General features: G+C 38.6%; 1 protein-coding gene across 1 annotated transcript in view; it reads left to right on the top strand.

The window, feature by feature from the left end:
• The first annotated feature begins 512 nt into the window (after nt 1-512).
• FOXO3 (forkhead box O3) overlaps nt 513-18,216 on the top strand; it is a 144,216-nt gene continuing 126,512 nt past the window's right edge. Inside the window, exon 1 of the mRNA XM_026726642.2 lies at nt 513-4,096. Within this exon, the coding sequence (XP_026582427.1) occupies nt 3,527-4,096 (570 nt within the window). The 5' untranslated portion in view covers nt 513-3,526. The remainder of the gene's footprint in view (nt 4,097-18,216) is intronic.

Genomic DNA, 18,216 nt, shown 5'->3' with positions numbered 1-18,216 from the left:
AGTAATAGGTGGGGCAAAGCTGGAACAAAGCTAAGATTTTCAACTGTATGTGTTGAAACTGCTTTCAGACAACAGCAATAATGGGCAAAGGGGGAAAAATGGCTTTAGCCTCAATACCAATAAGAATGCCTCATGGATGAAATAGGGAAGAGACAGAGGTTCTATCATGGGGGCACAGTAAAAAAAAACAATTGCTAGGACATATTTTCCCTGTGGATGGGTGTAAGAAAAAGTAGGGAAAGTGCCTTTTTCAGGGTTTCACTGTTGTATTCACAAAGTATTGTTTAAAAACTATCCTTTCACAGCCAAGTGTGCTCCAGATGCATTGAAATCTTCCATAATCCCTATCTAACATCTGAAATCCAGCACATCTGGAGGCATTATATTGGGGAAAGCTACTTTAAAAAGAGAATTTTCTAAAAGAAACAACCCCTTGGGAAGTGAGTTTAATCTTTAAAAATAATAAGAAAATCATTTTATTGTTTTAAAGAGAGTCAAATTAAAATTAAAACGTTTTAAGAAATGTTTATTTAAAAAATATCAGAAAGCAGATAACTATGTTTTAACTAGGGTCATCTCCAATAGGATTGTCAAATGATATATAAACTGTACCGGAGACATGCAGCCCAGTTGAATGCATGTATTCAGAGATAAGAAGTAAACATCTTCAGTATGTCCAAAATCTAGAGTTTGTCTCAATTATTAATCACATATGAGCTCGCGTTCTTGAAAATATCTTAGATTTTTGGTGATCTAAAATACGTCGTGAAAAACTTACATCTATAAACTTCACTGGAACACACGTTAATAATAATGTGATAATTTGTTCTTAATCGACGAAATATTGTAACGAAATCTAAGGTCTTAGCTTTTAGTGGCTGAAAATTGAGCTGATGTGATTGCCAAAATAAAATGTGTTCATATGTTTCTGTAGGAGATGTTATAATGTGTAATATTTTCCTACTAAAAGTAATGATAAATCATGGTTATGCAAAATGTAATTGCCTAGCCAGTTGTATTTACACATATTTCATGACCTGATGATGTTCTAAAGTTTTCCTACTCAGTTTGATTTTAGGGTGATTTGGTACTTGGCAATTAACCTCCCTCACCTCAGGCATTCTGGGTGTAATTGTTTAAGAAAAATATGCAGAGGAATAGGTGGAATATCATTTTACTGCAAGGAAACCTTCCCTGGTTGAGGCCTGTATGTATGTTAAGATTTTATTGCCAGCATAGCCTTCGCCTGGGTCCACATTTGAACAGTCACATCATTCTCTAGTAATTCTGAAGTTCTAGACCAGCCTTTGTTATAGGACCAATTAATCAAGACATCTGACTAAAAAGTGGAAATAGAAAATAAATGTCTAAAGTTAATCTACCAATTAAGAAAGACAATGTTTCTATTTCAAAGTTAAAAGTGGCCTCATCCTTCTGACTGGTTACATACATATCTTTGGCTTAACACATCTTAGAAATGGCTCGATAGAATACACAGTAGTGGAAAGATCTTTGCAAAAGAAAAGGCACTGATGTTTTTCCAAGCCACCCGTGCTTCGTTATAAAACGAGAGAACTGCAAAATTTTGCTCGCTATCTTAATATAGGACAGAGTGATCAACATAGACCTGCAGGTTTTATGTATTCTAAAAGTCTCTGCTAAGGTCAGGGGAATAGAATTTAAAAAAAAAAAAGCGAAATATAATGCCGGAGAGCCGTAGAGGTACATCATCGTGTTTTGTTTTGTTTTAACTGCAATCGAGAAAATTGATTTTCGGAATGTATTTTTTAAACGCGTTCCTCTTTATGCCCAGGTTTTTGGTTGCAACATCGTACACGGCTAGTTCAATCCCATCAGCGCTTTGCTGGCGGCGGAGGAATTAAAAGAAAGATGCTCCGAGAAAGGCGCCAAGTTGGCTGACGGACCCTCAGCCAGCCGGGCGGGTGCGTATGTAGTACTGAGAGCCGGAGCTCTCGCCCCTTCGCCCGCCTCCTTTGTGGGCGGGGATCAGCTGCGACGGGGTTAGGTTGCGTCTCCCTGCGTGTGTCTATAACTTTGTGTTGCCGCTCCTGGTTGTTAGGAGAAGGAATGTGGAAGTCGGCGGAGGGGAAGGCGACAGGTTGCTTGAGGGAACGGCGGCAGCTCCAGGGTGCCTCTTCCGCCGCTGCTCCGCCACTTGCTTTCTCTCCGGGGAGGGAGCGTGCTGCCAACGGCGGGGGTTGCCCCCTCCTTTTAATGCTCCTTCTGCTACTTAAAGTGGAACGGCTCGAAAATCAAGAATCCTGCAGCAGCAGCAGCAGCAGCAGCAGCAGCGGTAGAATCGGCGCCTCGTTTTCCTCCCGTGCACTTGGAGCTGGGTTTTCCGCCTGCCCAACGGGTCCGGCTTTAAAGCTTCGCCTCCGAGACGGCTGCTTCTCGCTTGTGCTCCTTCCGTTCGGCCCCTTGCCTGCTTGACCTCTCGCCCTGCCTCTTCTTCTTTTTTTCTGGCCGACGCTTGCTTTCTTTTTTAAATGACTTGAGTGGAGGGGGAGGGGGGGAAACTGTCAAGATGGCAGCAGGAGCGAGGAGGTTATGAATGTGGTTGGTGCCGAGGCTGGAACGAAACCTCGGGAGCCCGCGGAGGACTTGGGTTTCCGGACCTGTTGGAAGGTCGGCGATTGGACTTGTTTGAATTCTCCGCGTCACTTTCTTTTTACGCCGAGGGAGAGGATTTAAAAGAAGGAGAAGGGAGAAGAAGGACGGGCGTTTTAAGTTTTCCTCTCCTTGCTCCAATATATATACATACATATATATATATATAAAGACTGGCTTCTCTTCCTTCACCGCTTTCGGATTTTTCTTTTCTTTCCTTTTTTGTTTTTCTTCCCCGAGGAGGAATCAAGAGCGATCACAAATGGGGCAGCCGCGATCGGATGGGTTGTTGTTAAGGCTTCGGTGCTCTCCGTGAAGACGTTGGGAAGTCGGTGAGAAGAAGGACTTGTAAAAGAGCGAAGGCGTCCATCAAACCAGCAACGGAGAGACTCGCGAACATCTCTTTTTTAAAAAAAAAACCACCAATAATAATAATAATAATGGTGATGCGGGGGGTCGCGTGAATTGGGGGGGGGATCTCTTTAATAGCTACAGAGCGATGCTATTGGACGACTCCGACGCGTAGCGAAAGATAAACAAACGCGCGGGCGCAGAGCCGCGATTTGATTCCAGCTCCGCCGTCTTTGGAAATGCTTCCCAAATCGGTCAGCCTCAAAGGGCAGCGGAAAGAGCGCTAACCTGCAACCAGGAGACCCCCGGATCGCTTGCGGATCGCCTTAGAACTTTTCCTTTCGCGGGAGCGGGAGGCGAGCGAGAGGTGGCGGGCAGGAAGGAGGCGGCCGGACCTTGAATGGAGAGCGGCGTGCTCGCTCCAGCTCGCTAATCTCTAGCAGGGAGCTGGGCGAGGAGAAAGGACCGGAGCGTGGATCGGGATCCCGTCTGACAGCGGGAAAGGACAGGAGGGATCGCCTCAAAAGCGGGGGGGGAGGCCAAGATGGCTGAAGTGTCTCCCCCCGCGCCCTTGTCCCCTCTGGACGTGGAGCTGGACCCGGAGTTCGAGCCCCAGAGCCGTCCTCGCTCCTGTACGTGGCCCCTGCAAAGGCCCGAGCTTCAAACGAGCCCGGCCAAGCCTTCGGGAGACGCGGCCGCCGACGCCGCCTCCATGATTCCCGAGGAGGACGACGACGCTGACGATGAGGAGCAAGGGGGCACCTCAACCGCCGGCCTCTCCGTCTCCGGCGGTGCCAGCGAGGCTCTTGCTTCGGAGGACACGGCCCGTCTGCTGGTTCCCTTTTCCGGGCTGCCCGGGGAGGGAGCTGGCGCCTCTGCGTTGAGCGGCGGGCAGCAGCCTCAGCCAGTGGCGGCGGGAACAGCGGCCGCGCCGCGGAAATGTTCGTCCCGGAGAAACGCGTGGGGGAACTTATCGTACGCGGACCTGATCACCCGCGCCATTCAGAGCTCGCCGGAGAAGCGCCTCACCCTGTCCCAAATCTACGAGTGGATGGTGCGCTGCGTGCCCTACTTCAAGGATAAGGGCGACAGCAACAGCTCGGCTGGCTGGAAGGTAAGCGGGGACTGCGAAAATAATAATTTATCTTTTAAAATAAAACACAAAAAAAACCCAAAACTTGGTGTGCGGAGGGGGTGGGCGGCGCATGAAAGGGTGGCCGGAGTTTTGCGGAGCGAATGGACGCGTGGATCGTCCAGCCACGGGTGGGCTCTTGCCAGCCTCACATCTTTCCCGGGTCCTAATTAGTGCTTGAGATGAATGGAAGATCCGCTTTCCCCTGGGGGAGGACGGGACATGCGGCATCTGCCGGTGTCCCCCACCCCACCCCCCTTTCCGAGGTTCTGGATGCAACCTCAGAATTACATTTGGTCGCCGGTTTTTCGAAAGGGCAGGAAAAATACTTCTGCAACCTTTTCTTCAAAAACAAAAACAAAAGCAAAACAAAAAAAAACCCTATGATTTTAACGGAGAATAAAGAGGTGCAAGCCGGTTAAAGAATATCCCATTTTGATCCATTCAACTGACCAGCTAAGATGGGTTGCACTCATACAATAAATAAAAGGTGATTTGTAATTATCACTCGGGACCACTTTTTGACACAAGTAGACCGAAAAAGCTTTTTTTAAAAAAGTGGATGTTGCCATAACAAGAGGCGCTTTCCTCCTCCTGTGGCGCGCAACAAATAAACTAAAGACTGTTTCCATTATTAGTTCAGGCTGGTTGTCAAATGTGAGTTTAAAAAGTGCTTATTACTGAATGAAAGATGATCGGACAGCTTCCCTGTATGGAGCAGCACTTTGTGCCCTGTCAAAGGATTTAGTTCAGGCTTATGCCACGCAACCATTGCAGGACCAGTGAAGATAACACGAGGTGCACAACTGCTGCTCTGTTATCAGCCCAGAAAGAAGATCAGTTCCTTCCCAAGAAGTGGGTTGCGCTGGGTCCTCCGTGGATATTTCCAGAGGGGTATCTTCTTCACAATGCCTTTAGGTTTGCTCTTAATTTCTAGGAATGATGTCTAATTCATCTTATTCTGCCTGGTGCATTTTCTCAGACAGAGACTGACTGTTAGTGACATTGGTAAAGACAAAACACTAGGTACGGTGAAAAGAATAATTCTGTGATGTAATTCCCTCTTCTCCATTGCTATGTACTCTCTAGCCTCAGCTGCTGTTCCCTAGTCTTAGCTGAGCTGAATATAATCTGCAACTGTCAGCAGTGAAGTAGGCAGCTTCTAACTTACTATATCAGCAATGAGCATGTTAGGTGGTATCGATAAAATTTCAAAGCTTGCTCCCAGTGTTGCTTTGCATTAAAAAAGAGAGATAGAGATGGAAGGTATATTATAATATCTGTCAAGTTTAGATGGTTGTGAATGCATGCATGTGCATTTTGTGAGTTGTTATTTGGCAACATAGAGAATTGATTCCCACTCCCCCATTTTAATTGCTCTATGATGACATAGAGCACACTCAGGTTCCGAAGTTATTCACACTTGAAATCTTTTCTTCTTGTTCTTGTTAAAAGGACTTTAAGTTGCTGATATTTTCTTATGCCGTTAACAGGTCCTGTATATATTTAGCCTATGGAAGAGATGATTGAGTGGGATATGATAGCAGTATCTAAGAGGTTGTAATGTAGGAGGAGTGGGTTTTATTTTTCTATTGCTCAAGGTGCAAAATTAGAACAGGTATGTTAAAACTACAGGTAGTCTTTGACTTACAACAGTTTGTTTAGTGACCATTCAAAGTTACGAAGGGACTGAAAAAAGTGACAAGACCATTTTTCACAGTTATGACCTTTGCAGCACCCCCATGAACAGGAGATCACAATTCAGATGCTTGGCAACTGGTTCATATTTATGAAGGTTGCAATGACCCAAAGTCATGTGATAACCTCTTGTGACCTTCTGACAAACAAAGTCAATGGGGGAGCCAGATTCACTTAATGACCAAGTTACTAATTTATCAACTGCAGTGACTCACTTAACTGAGGAAAGAATGGGGCAAAACTCACTTAACAACATAAATTTTGGGCTGAGTTGTCGTAATTCGAGGACTACCTGCACAAAGAAGTTGGTTTATCCTAGACATCAGGAGGATATTCATAACCGGACGAGCAATCAGCCCGTAGACCAGCCTGTCTTATGAAGTATTGAGTTCTCCCTTATTGGGATCTTCAAGATTGGCTAGATGGTCATCTTCAGAGATGCTCTAGTGAATCCTGCTATGAAGCAGGGGTTGGATTGGATGATCTCCAAGATGTATTACCTTTTGATACTATGACTATAGGATGCTGTATCCACTGTTTATTTCAGAATTTAAATATATTCGCAGGTAAAAAATGAAACATAAGAAATGTAAATAGAGATGCCTTTTTTAAAAAGTGATAAATACAGCCACAAGAGTTGCAAAAGTGTAATAGTAATCAATTTAAAAATCTAGAAGTAAAGTATTTTGCTTGGTTACTTCAGGGAAACATTGGTAGCTATCTAAGAGTGAGAGAGGTTCTCTCTTATATGGTCTTATTATACGTTATATATTTTAATTAATTTTATTGATTTGTATCCCACCTTTATTATTTTTAGGGCAGACATACTCAACACACTTCCTCTTCCTATTTTCCCCACAGCAACAACCCTGTGAGTGAGCAGAAAGAGAACGAATGGCTCTAAGTCAACTAGCTGGGCTTTCATGGCTAAGATCAGAAACTCACAGTCTCTTGCTTTCTAGCCTGGTGCCTTAACCATTAGACCACACTGCCTCTATATTCTTGTTTAAACTATGCACGTTTCTGTCAGGGAAAGGAATTTACTTTTCTAAAAAAAAACAAATAATGTAAAAAAGTTGAACTTGCAACATAACTCTGTAACAAATAGTTGATATACACAACTTTTTCTGGTAACAGTTTACTGGTGAATTGGTATTGAGAATGGAACACTATCATGGTTTTATTGATTTTTTAAATTTTAAATCCATGTACTGCTGTTGCAAAGCATGCTCTTTTACATATATAACATGCAGGTAGTTGTATCAAAGGTAGTTTAATTTCATTCAGCCCAAAATGGCATTAAATGGGCTTCTGATTTGATCCCTGCTGCTTTGGAAACAAATTCATTTTGGGGAAGGCCTTATGAGACATGATAGACTATATATATGCTCCACTGACTTACATAGGAATAGCTTCATAATGTCAGGCTGTATAGTTGAAGAGTGTGTGTGTATTTGCTATTGAGCATATCCTTCACATGAAGAAATGGAGTACTAGATTCCTTTTCACCATTTGGATTTTTTTTTAAAGAAAAAAATGTTTTAGACACAGCAACGTACAGCCCGTCTCTTGCCTGCCATTTCTCTTTTTGAAACATCCATGGCCTTTTCCAAGTTCAAATGTTTGTTTTAAGTACAGTAGCTAAAATGCTGCTGATTTCAAGAATAAACCTAGGATTATTAAGTGCCTTACTTTCTGTGCCATTCCTTTGCTCAAGATTACAATTTTTTTCAAAGAAGTTTTTATAAAGTAGACAGTGAAATAGCTCTCGATCTTTTCAAGTGTTTATGTATTATAGCATTTGCCCTTTAAGGCATGTCTGTATGTGGTTCCGTGTTAAAATAAATCTTAAATGCGCTCTTCCCACAGCTCACGTCCCACTCTTACATCAGTGCAATCATTCTGAGGCACATACATGGTGGGAAAAAAAGAATTACCAACATAGGGCCCTACTGGGGAATTTGCAGTTCTAGAGATACTGCTGAACAACAATATCCAATATTTTTTCCCGTTGAATATAATTGCTAGGACTGCAGAGAGCTATACTTCACCAATATCCCATTAGCTCTGTGCCTTTGTCAAAGAAGAACAATATTGTGGAGTAGCAAGAAGTCTGATGAGATTTATGTTCAAATCTCACATAGTCACAAAACTTGACTGTGTGACCTTTTCTTCATTTTTTTTAAATTATGCCTGACCTCACATGTTTGTTGTGAAGTTAAACTGCATAGAGCAACAGCAATGTACTTCAAGGTGCTTATGGCCCATTCCACTTCACACCAGTCAGCCATCATAGATTGGAAATGATGTAATTCCACTTTTTGAAGAAGTACGGAATGAAATCATAATGCTGTAATAAATGCTCTGTACTCTTCTGTCTAACTATACTTCCTCTTTTTGTTATCTAGGCAGTGGCTTTCATTATAATAAAGATAAAAGTTGCAGTTGAGTCTCCTTGCACAGAACTTGCTTGCGCAGACATTGTACTATAATATACCTCAAGTCTGAAAGCCAAATATATCATCTTTGATATTGGTCCTAGTCAAAATCTATGGGGGACCATGACATTTGAGAAATCAGCATATCAGTCTTATTTCTTGTCTTGATATGCCTTGAAGATTTTGTATTCTATGGTGAAATTGTCTGAGTTTTTTCATAACATTCATTAAAAAAAGGACTTTGTTTTGATTTGTGTTTTATATTTTAACGCTGGTGATATTTGAGGATACTTTATTTTAAAAAGAGTTAGCATGTAGAAACTTGGAAAGAAAACATAATATGCTATAAGATAAATTTCACTGCAATATAAAAAAGAATAATGTCATTACTCAATCATGATTTTACTGGCCCGATAGAGATCCTCTGTTCCAAAAATGGAAACAGCTAAATATTGGGAGGCATATAGCACCTACTACAAAAAGTTTAATGAAACCATATGTTAATTGCCTTAGGTTGTGTGTTCTTTTTGAGGATCTTCACTTTATGGGACCAAAGAAGACTACATTTACACAGTGGAAATAAGTAATTTGGAAATTCGTTACAGATTATATTTCTATTACTAACCTATATGACTCTCAATTTTTCAGTCCGGCACCCAAAAGAAATTCAAGTGCAAATGAAGAATTTCTATAGGTCCAAAATGTGCATAATTTCTATAGTCGGAGAAGTATGGATAATTTGCTGTATCATTTTGGTTCTGTGGGAACGTTATAGAAATGAAAGAACAAAACTTTAAAACCTTTGGAAAGCTATGTCACAGTATATATATTTCTGTTTTTGTATTTTTATACTCATTTCCATGTAGAAGAGTGGCTTGTGCAGGTAATAAGAATCAGAAATGTGATCCAAAAATCCTCTTTAAGAGTTTAGGTCCAGGTTGGGAAAAAATGCTTTTCTAGTTGGCATTATTCTAAAAATGTCAGTTGTGGAGTAATAGGTTGGAACCTTATCTGTAATAACAAACTTAGCCTTAAACTTCTGGTTTAAAATTCTGGGAATTAATCCCAATACATCTGGATAACATTAGGCTTACATTAATTAGATACTAATATTAATTAGATAATTGAATATAACTGAAAACTAATAGTCAGTTTAAAGTTTTAAAGTGATATTGATTTCACCCATGAGTGTTCAAACTAACTAAAATGTCTCGAAGTCCAATCTTCAAACTCATGTTAGTTCCAAAATTTCTCAGTGACTTCACATATGCTCATACTTGAAGATGAAATCAAGTGATAAATGCAAACAACTCATCCTCCTTCCACCATGTTCCAGTTTTTATGTGTCCTGGTAGTCTCAAAACTGAATTTAACCCATTTTGCAAAACCAGCATTTTCTAAGCAATACAAATGAATGCAAACTCCTTTGGACTAAGTCAAGGTAAAAACTAATTTGAATTGCACTCCACTCCTAGTAATTTTAATGGACTTGTCCATGTGCTTTTTTTTTGGCAACAACAACACAAATTTACCATTCTTTTACAATTTTCTAGTTAGCTGCAACCCTGTAATTTTATGTCTCCCATTCAAGTACTAACCATATCCAACCCTACTTAGTTTCTTTTAAGATCAGCCAAAGCTAGCTAGATCTTGCATCTATCTGGTCTTTTTCAAACATTGCTTTTGGGAGAAACAAATAGCTGGGCAATCAAAATAAGATTTAAAGCAATTTATTAGATTCAGATGTAGGTGATAGTAGTAAGTCAGCAGAAGCAGTCTTGATTCCTCTGCTATCGACAACAAACCCTTTTAACACACACACAAATATAAACATATACTCACAAAGATATATATCCCACATGCCCCATATAGAATGATGCAAATGGAATAGGTTTATGTTTTAGGATAAAGGAAAATACTCAGAAATTGAGCTGTAGTAGTTCCTAGCATTCTATGTTTATCTGTTGACTTTTTTTAATACATAGGAAATAATTAAACAATAACATTAAATTGATAAATCTGATGGGGTATTTTGAAAGGGGTCTGCATTTGAGTTTTGTATTTTGAAAAGATATCGTTCATTTAGAATTATTTACCTGAAAGTGTCTGTAGTTCTTACCCATTCTGGGTTGGCTTTATAAAAATTAAACCTTTATACTTTCTAATGTCATGTATCAAGCTCTTCAGTGAGGAAGTTATTGTAATATAGAATAATTACTGATAAATCTTTATTAAGAATGTGTGAGTGGTTTCAGTATTGAAAGTGAATTGGCTTAGGGTTATCATTGTTACTATATACTACTCTGGAATGGTGCTTGATATTTTGCTGTATTTATTGCCTCCTAAAATTAATTTCCATCCATCTACTAAATGTCTATATGTAGAGGGTTTGTGGCAGCACCTGACTGGGCTTATCTGGGCTTGAAAGCTAAGCAGGGTGGAGTTTAGTTAGTATTGGGTGGGTTACCTCTAGGAAATCCTATTATTGTGAGGGTTAGTAAAAACATACAAGAAGGCAATGGCAAACCAATTCCCTGTGATTGCTGAGAGACAACAAGGAGTGTTTGCTTAAAGGCATTGTGGTCAAGCTCAAGTCCAAGGAAATCTTGTTACTCTTCCATGTAGCATGTTAGCCTTGGTTTCTTTGTATCCACATGGTTTTTCTTTTTATCTGTAAGCTACTTAAAATCATCAGTGATTTTAAAATTGGATGGATAAGTAGATAAAGGCACGAGGAGATGTGTGTAGGCTGCTGTCATTTGTACTTTTATCTATTCTGCAATTAAGAGGTGAATAAAAGAAATAAGTGAATAATGCAAAGAACCAAATGAAAGTAGATGTTGGAATATACATGTTACGCATAATAGTAATGCATGAGTATTAAGGCTTGTGTAGATCCCCCCCCCCCAATATTCCAGAATATATGGACATTTTACTTAAAGTATGTGAATAGAGAAAGAGCACCTTTAGAATTGGATGAGCTGGTTCAATACAGGAAATTGTATGACACTTTATTAACCCACTCATTGTTTTCTTAGTGAGTAATCTAATCCATTGTTATCCCTATAATACTAGATATCCTATGCATCAGGCATTCCTAATTGATGCCATCTTACATAACTGATAGACCTGTAATATCTAACTGTTGCTTACTTACTTAGAATAAGGGATTGAATGCTAATTTGTTACTGCAGACTTTTCAAATATGGTATCATGCTCTAGGTAAAGATTCCAATTTATTATAATTATTATTGTTATTGTTATTCATTAAACATGAAACTCAGTCAACTGAACATTTAAAAAGGTATTACAAATATCATTGACTGGCTCTGATAGTTGCTACAGGTTGCTACCAGCATCCTAGGTATTAACCAAATATCTTCTTATGGTATCAACCAAGTACATTACTATTGTTGTTGTTGTTGCTGCTGCTGCTAATTACCCACCCTTCGTGTCTTTTCAGGCCTGGAGTACCTGTCTGATACTGTGCTAGAATTTGAAATGTTCTTAAGCTTAATGTTTGTGAGTTAATACCCCAACCCCGTTGATGGGCCATCTGCTAAAATAATGGGGACAACACCGTCTTAGTCAGAAACGGGAGGGAAAAACTCATATCAGGCAGACTTTTGTCAATTTCAAATAGAGCTATCATGATGTAAAATATTTTTCCCATATTCTTTGCAATTTGTAGGTTATTTGTCATGGGATCTTCATTAGATATCCTGACCCTGAATGAAGTTATGGTTACAGGGATGTAATATTGATACTGTTGGATCCATTATTCTATCAGAGATTCAGGATCAATCAAGGGCTATGGAGCACAACACAATGGGCTATTCAGTTTCCAGGTTCTGTATAAACCTTGAAAAACAGAGCTGTTACTTTAAGAGTTATCATAACTTTAATGAAGAGAGGAGCAGTGCTTGAGTGTGGTCCAAAGCACTTCTGGATTATTTCAAAGCAGATCTGTTGCTTATGCAGTATTCTTTATTTATACTGAATAAATTTAGTTGGCATGTGGACATAATTAAAAGGGGTGCAGCATATTAACTTTTTTTAATGTGCATTAGAAACATGTTGGCACTTACCTAATTGGCGTGTTGGCTTTGTAATAAGAGAGCAGTAATTATTCATAGTAGGTTGTAAGACATTACTTCTCTTGTAAATGTCCAGTTTATTCACCAACAAGCCAATCCTTCTATGCCCTGTAGAACTTTAGATAACTATTATTGCTTGATGGCTATGCACAACAAAGCTACCCAGTAAATCTCTCCAAATCTCTCCTGCCATCTACATTCTACTAAACATATGTGGAAGCTATTTTAACACTCACCTACAGATTTCCAACTCTCCCACAGTGATTTATTTATATGACTCAGTATCTGCACACTCTTCTGAATAGCTGATGAGGGTAAAAGGAGAAAGTGTCTTCTTTCCTAAAAACTGCATATGCTGGCCATGTTTTCCCTTTTGTTAATTTCATGTGTTTTGGCTTGTTGGCCTTATTTGCACACGTTTTTGTGTGATTGTCAGTGCTATTTTATTCACTGTGGTTTTGCTGAGTGAGTATTCGGAGTGAGTTTTTATAATGAGGACAACAATATTCTCCTTAGAATATTTTACAAAATATTAAAATTAAAACAATTGACCATGAGCACTCTTGCCTAGAAAGGAAAACAAAGAGGTAAACTAAATGATGAAAAAGAGATCTTATTCTACTTTAAGGAGAACTCAGAAGTAGCAGTAAAGATGGCCATCTTTTCACAGACAAATTTAGATTAGTAGATCAAAGAAACATCTTCAGCTGTTGTCTTGTTATTATTGGAATGTACATATACAACTTGCTCTTCTGTAAGCAAATCCACGCACCAGGCAAAATCAGGATAAGAGGGAATGCTTAAAAATTCTCCAGAATCATTTGATTTTTGTTTGAATTGCCCATTAATGGACATCACTTGGGTAACAGTGCCATCTCTCATTTGATGAAGTGCCATATTTGCTGCATGAACAGGGCTCTATATTTAATTAGCTGTACAAGAAAAATAATTCATTGTTTCAGAACTTAGAAGCAAATTACTTGCTATGTGTTTCATTTTTGCATCATAAACTTAACTATTCTATACTAGATACTGTTATCTTTATTGTAAGACATAAAGGCTAACAGCTGATAATTGTCTTTTAAAATAAAACTTCATTTTTTAAAGGATATCATGCCAAGGGCATCTTGTGTTTCAGTTATGACTTGATACATTGTAATGAGTAACATGGGTGGTGTTCCACTATGTATCAGAACAAAATATAGATGCTAAGCATAAGGGAAATCCAGAAAAATATTTTGCAGTACAAACACAAACATGTAATTATTTATCCTCTGTAATGAAGATTTGCCTTTGGGCTAATAAAGGAGAATCTTTCCAAATGTTTTGCTCTTCAGTAGATATGAAACATATAACTTTGTAAGTATACATATATATTTGGGCTTGTAAATCAATGTGTAAATCAATCAATCAATCTAAATTTTGATTTATATTTTCTCTTTTATTCTGTTACAAAACAATATTAAAAAGTTAAAATCACAGATTAAAATGAAATTGATGGTACCTTACCAACTGATTTGTTTAGTAACAGTTCAAAGTTATGCTGGTATTTAATAAACAGCTGTGCAACCAATCCTCGCTTTTAAAACTATCTCAGTGTTGCTTGGTCAGCATTGCTTAGTCATTTGATAGCCATTTTCTTGCTTCCCAGCTAGCTTGCAACAAGCAGAAAGATTGTGGAAGCATAATTGTAAGTTGTGATCATGTGATGTTTTGCTTAATGACCCCAGTGACTTGTTTAACAACCAACTGGGAAGTGATGTCACAATTCTGCTATGGTCATGTGATTTTTTTCCACTTAAATTACTTTTGAATTACTGCTTCTTAAATTACTGGTCCCAATTGTGACAGCTAAGCAAGGACTACCTGTACTGGAATTATTTAACAAAAGCTTGTGACAGTTTTATAGACTTTAGAGGCTGGGAGAGTGGGGCTGAAAGCAACTCCTGAGGAATGTATTGCGGAGCCTGATCCTAGCTGAGGAGGAGGAGGCTCTGTCCTTCATGCCACAAAGTTGGGCCTCTCTTAGGTTGTTCCCAGGCTGTTTTGCATATGCCTGCAGGATTTGCTTTTGTAGCCAGTAGCAAGGTTGGCAATGGCAGAAGCAGTTCTTAGTTTCTCCATTACATAATACTCTGATGGTCAGCATGAACAGCTGAAGTTGCCCCTTATATAAAATTGGCAAACGGCAGGCCTTTCAGTGCAGGGATCATGTGATCCACGTACTTTGTACTGATTGGGATCCTGGATGCCCCATTTTGTTCCAACTTTCAGCTCTTGTTGAAGGATAAATCCCAACTGACAGCACATTACTGCATAAGATGGGGTGTAACCAAGGTGTGGAGAAAAAAAAATCCAAATCCAATTAGCATAAGCAAGGTAGCTGATAGATGAAACGCAGTGGTAGAAAGGAAGTTCTCATCACAGTCGCCATCAATCACTTCATGAAGATCAGAAACACTCCTAGGTGGCAAACCTGCTTTTACAGGAAGGGTGCAGCTCTATCCAAAACAGGCTGAACCTCAATCCTCAACTCCAGTTTTCTCATTACCACCAGCCTCCTCTCTTGTCTGGATTTAATTTAAGCTTATTTCCTTATTCAGCTGATTACATTCAAGGGTATCTGTTGTTTCCTTAGAAATGAATGGCAAGGAATAATAGAACTGGGCATCATTTGCATACTGACCCAGAACCCTAGTTGAGTTCTCTGAAGCAGTTTCATGCAGAGGTTGCATTGGGGCAAGATGGGATGCCATAGATGGTGTGTGTGTGTGTGTGTGTGTGTGTGTGCATGTGTCTAGGTGTTGAATATTAGTCTATCTTGCACTTGAACCTGACAAATGACAGAAATTTGGAAACTGCTTTTAAGGCTGCCTTTTTGCAAATTCTGGGTAATTGTTTAAGAGTGCTTCTCAAATTAATAGGAAAGTATATATTGTACAGTACATCTCACTTCTGTTCTTTGAATAATCACATTGGTTCTTATAAAGCCACAGGCATGAGCTGAACTGTGGAAAATCTCTTGGGGCTTCACCTTCACCTAAACTCCTATTTAGGCCAGTTTAGGCAACTTTCTCGCTTAAAGCATGTTGGAATTTGCAATGGTTGCTCATAAAATACCTGTAAGCATTCGTTTCCAATATGAAATCCTACTTTTGGGGAGCAGAAACTTGAAAATAATTTCCTTAGCTTATTATAACAATATAGAGTAACTTCCAGTTTAAATTTGTGATGTTTAAGCTAAAAGAGACAGTATACCATACAAAGACAATGTTAAGCTTTGAAACTAGAAATGATTATTGTTGGGAATTCCAACAGTGAAGTTAGTTAGATACTAAACTGTATATAAAGATTTGGTGAAAGTCTTTGGCTTGGTGGAAGTAATATATTAATATAATACTTAAAATGCACTCTTAACATTGTACCACTGTAGAGCTTTCCTTTTTTGAAAAAAGCCTATTCATTGCTAATTTGTATGAATGCATCTTATATAGGTCTCTCTCTCTCTCTCTCTCTCTCTCTCTCTCTCTCTCTCTCAATGATAGGTGCAGTTAAAAGATAAAATGGTCTGGTATAGTAGGCATTCACTCTTCTGAAGACTCTTAAAGTGTTAATCATGTTTGAATAAAGATGACTCTTGGGCAGCATAATGTAAACAGAACCTTAAGATAGGAGTTATCGTCTCTACATTTGTTGGTAGGAGGCACATGTCAAGATTTTGATAAGTACTGAACATACTGAGTGGCTTTCCTGATAAATTGAACTTTGTGAGTCTGGGTTTCTTTGATACAGTTTTAATTTTGCCCCATGATCTCTGTATATTGAAGTGCCTGATCACTTCAGAAATTTTCTTTAAAAGTATGTTTAAAATTTATAATTGGATTGTCAGGTGAAGAGTAATTTAAAGCAGTGTATCTTAACCTTGGCCACTTGAAAATGTGTGGACTTCAATTTGCCAAGGTTGAGAAACTGGTTTAAAGAAATGACAAGTGATCATTTTCTTTACATTTTAAAGAAGACTTTCTTTTAGAAAAACACAATGAAAAATTGCAAAGAAAATCACACATTTTAGAGGGATTCAGTTTTAAAAATTAAGGTATTCTGCTATGTATTATTGATGTAATGGCAATAGAGATTGGCAATAGAGACAATATAATTCTGTATTGCAATTTACCATAGCCATTCTGCTTTTTATAAAGGTCTACTGAGTTTCTTTAAAGGAGAACTACCAGATATAAACATCAATAATCCAGATAACCGTTTGATTGACAGTGAAAAAAAATGCAGTACTCTAAACTCTTGGATACCTAGTTATTGATCAGCATTTTGCAACCAAGATGTAGAAGTTTTACACAAAAGGGCTTTGCTTTTATTCTTAGACTTCTCCAAGAGTTAACTACAGTATTATTATTATTTTACTGAATTCAATTAAAATGCAAAAAGAAGAAGGGGAGTAGATATATATCATCTTTAAAGCTGGTTACAATTTGATGTGTTTTACAGATTTCTTAACAGAGAAGAAATATGTATTGAGTTCAGTGGGATTTATTTTTAATTTGTATTTATATTGTATTTGTACTGAAATGCTGTTATTTAAGTTTATTTTAATGTAATTCATATTGCAGATAAATCTATTAAAAAGTTTGTTTGGTTTGAGTTATATAAACCAATCCATTATGGTTTGCAGATTAAGCTAGGTTGCTTGTTGCGTCATACACACCTGGACATCTGTGCCTCCTTAAAGAAGGCATGACTCCATACAGCACTCTTAAATATTACACATCTTCTCAGTATTCTAAACTTTATTTCTTAGTGAGCATTATATGCATTAGATATTAGTATATCTTAAATGGGTAAAAGTACATTAGAAATCAATATTTTCTAAAATATTCCAGGTTCTTTTTTTAACTTGAGAACATTTTTGCAAACAGTTAAATATTTTGTACATTTTTGTGTGTTTCTTGGTATATAGGACATTTAGGTGTTTTGCCTTGATAAAATGTAAACTAATTGATTATCAGAAATCTTGATATTCTGAACTTTTCCACTACTCATTTGAGTCTCGCTTTATTCTAGTAGACCTAGTTATCAGAAGCTGTGTGGGGAGGGAAGGGAGAATCCTATGTAAGTGTGTTCAAAAGTTCCTTCTCTGCCTCCTCCTCCCTCTACTGAGAAAACGATGATAATAGAATAGTTTGTGTCAGAGTGAATCTGGACTGTATTTTGCCTTTGACTCCACCCATTTTTTTTAAAATGCAGCTTATTTTTAATGCAGCAGTGGGGAGGGAAATCACACATGACAATATTAGGGCCATTTTCTCTTTATTGTGAACAGTAAAATAACGTGCCTCTTCCATAATGACCCTGTGAATTTATGCATTTCTTGTGTGCATTCATGCTGTTCTATTTATGCCTCTATGCCTGGCTATTACTGACTAATATGCTGTTCCTTCCAGCTTTTTGTCTAGATTAGGAACTGAAATGTGGCAACCAGTTTTGGAAAGGGGAACATGTTAACTGGATATATTTTCAACATCTCTTTAGAAACCTGAGAAGATACACCTTGGTTCTTAGTCATCAACCTCTTTTTCCAACTCTGTCGATACACTTGGAAGTGTTTTAAGACTAAAATCCTGAGGTTTTGGAGCATTTGGCAGTTAGGGATCTTCCTTCCAATTGGTTTGTGAGGGCAAATCTATAGTTCCAGGCTGAATTCTCATGAAGCCACAGTTGTTGAAAAAAAAATTGGATGGTGTGACACAACATGCACTGTATGTACAAGAGGAATAAAAGAACAACGGAGTTGGAAGGGACCCTGAAGATCTTCTAGTCCAACTCCTGCTCAGGCAAGAAACCCTATACCCATATT

This window comes from Pseudonaja textilis, chromosome 1 (assembly GCF_049901715.1).
Source record: "Pseudonaja textilis isolate UNSWEBS1 chromosome 1, rPseTex1.2, whole genome shotgun sequence".
In the NCBI taxonomy this organism is placed as follows: Eukaryota; Metazoa; Chordata; class Lepidosauria; order Squamata; family Elapidae; genus Pseudonaja; species Pseudonaja textilis.
The sequence above is the reverse complement of the archived record's forward strand: the minus strand, read 5'-3'. Positions and strand labels throughout refer to the sequence as shown.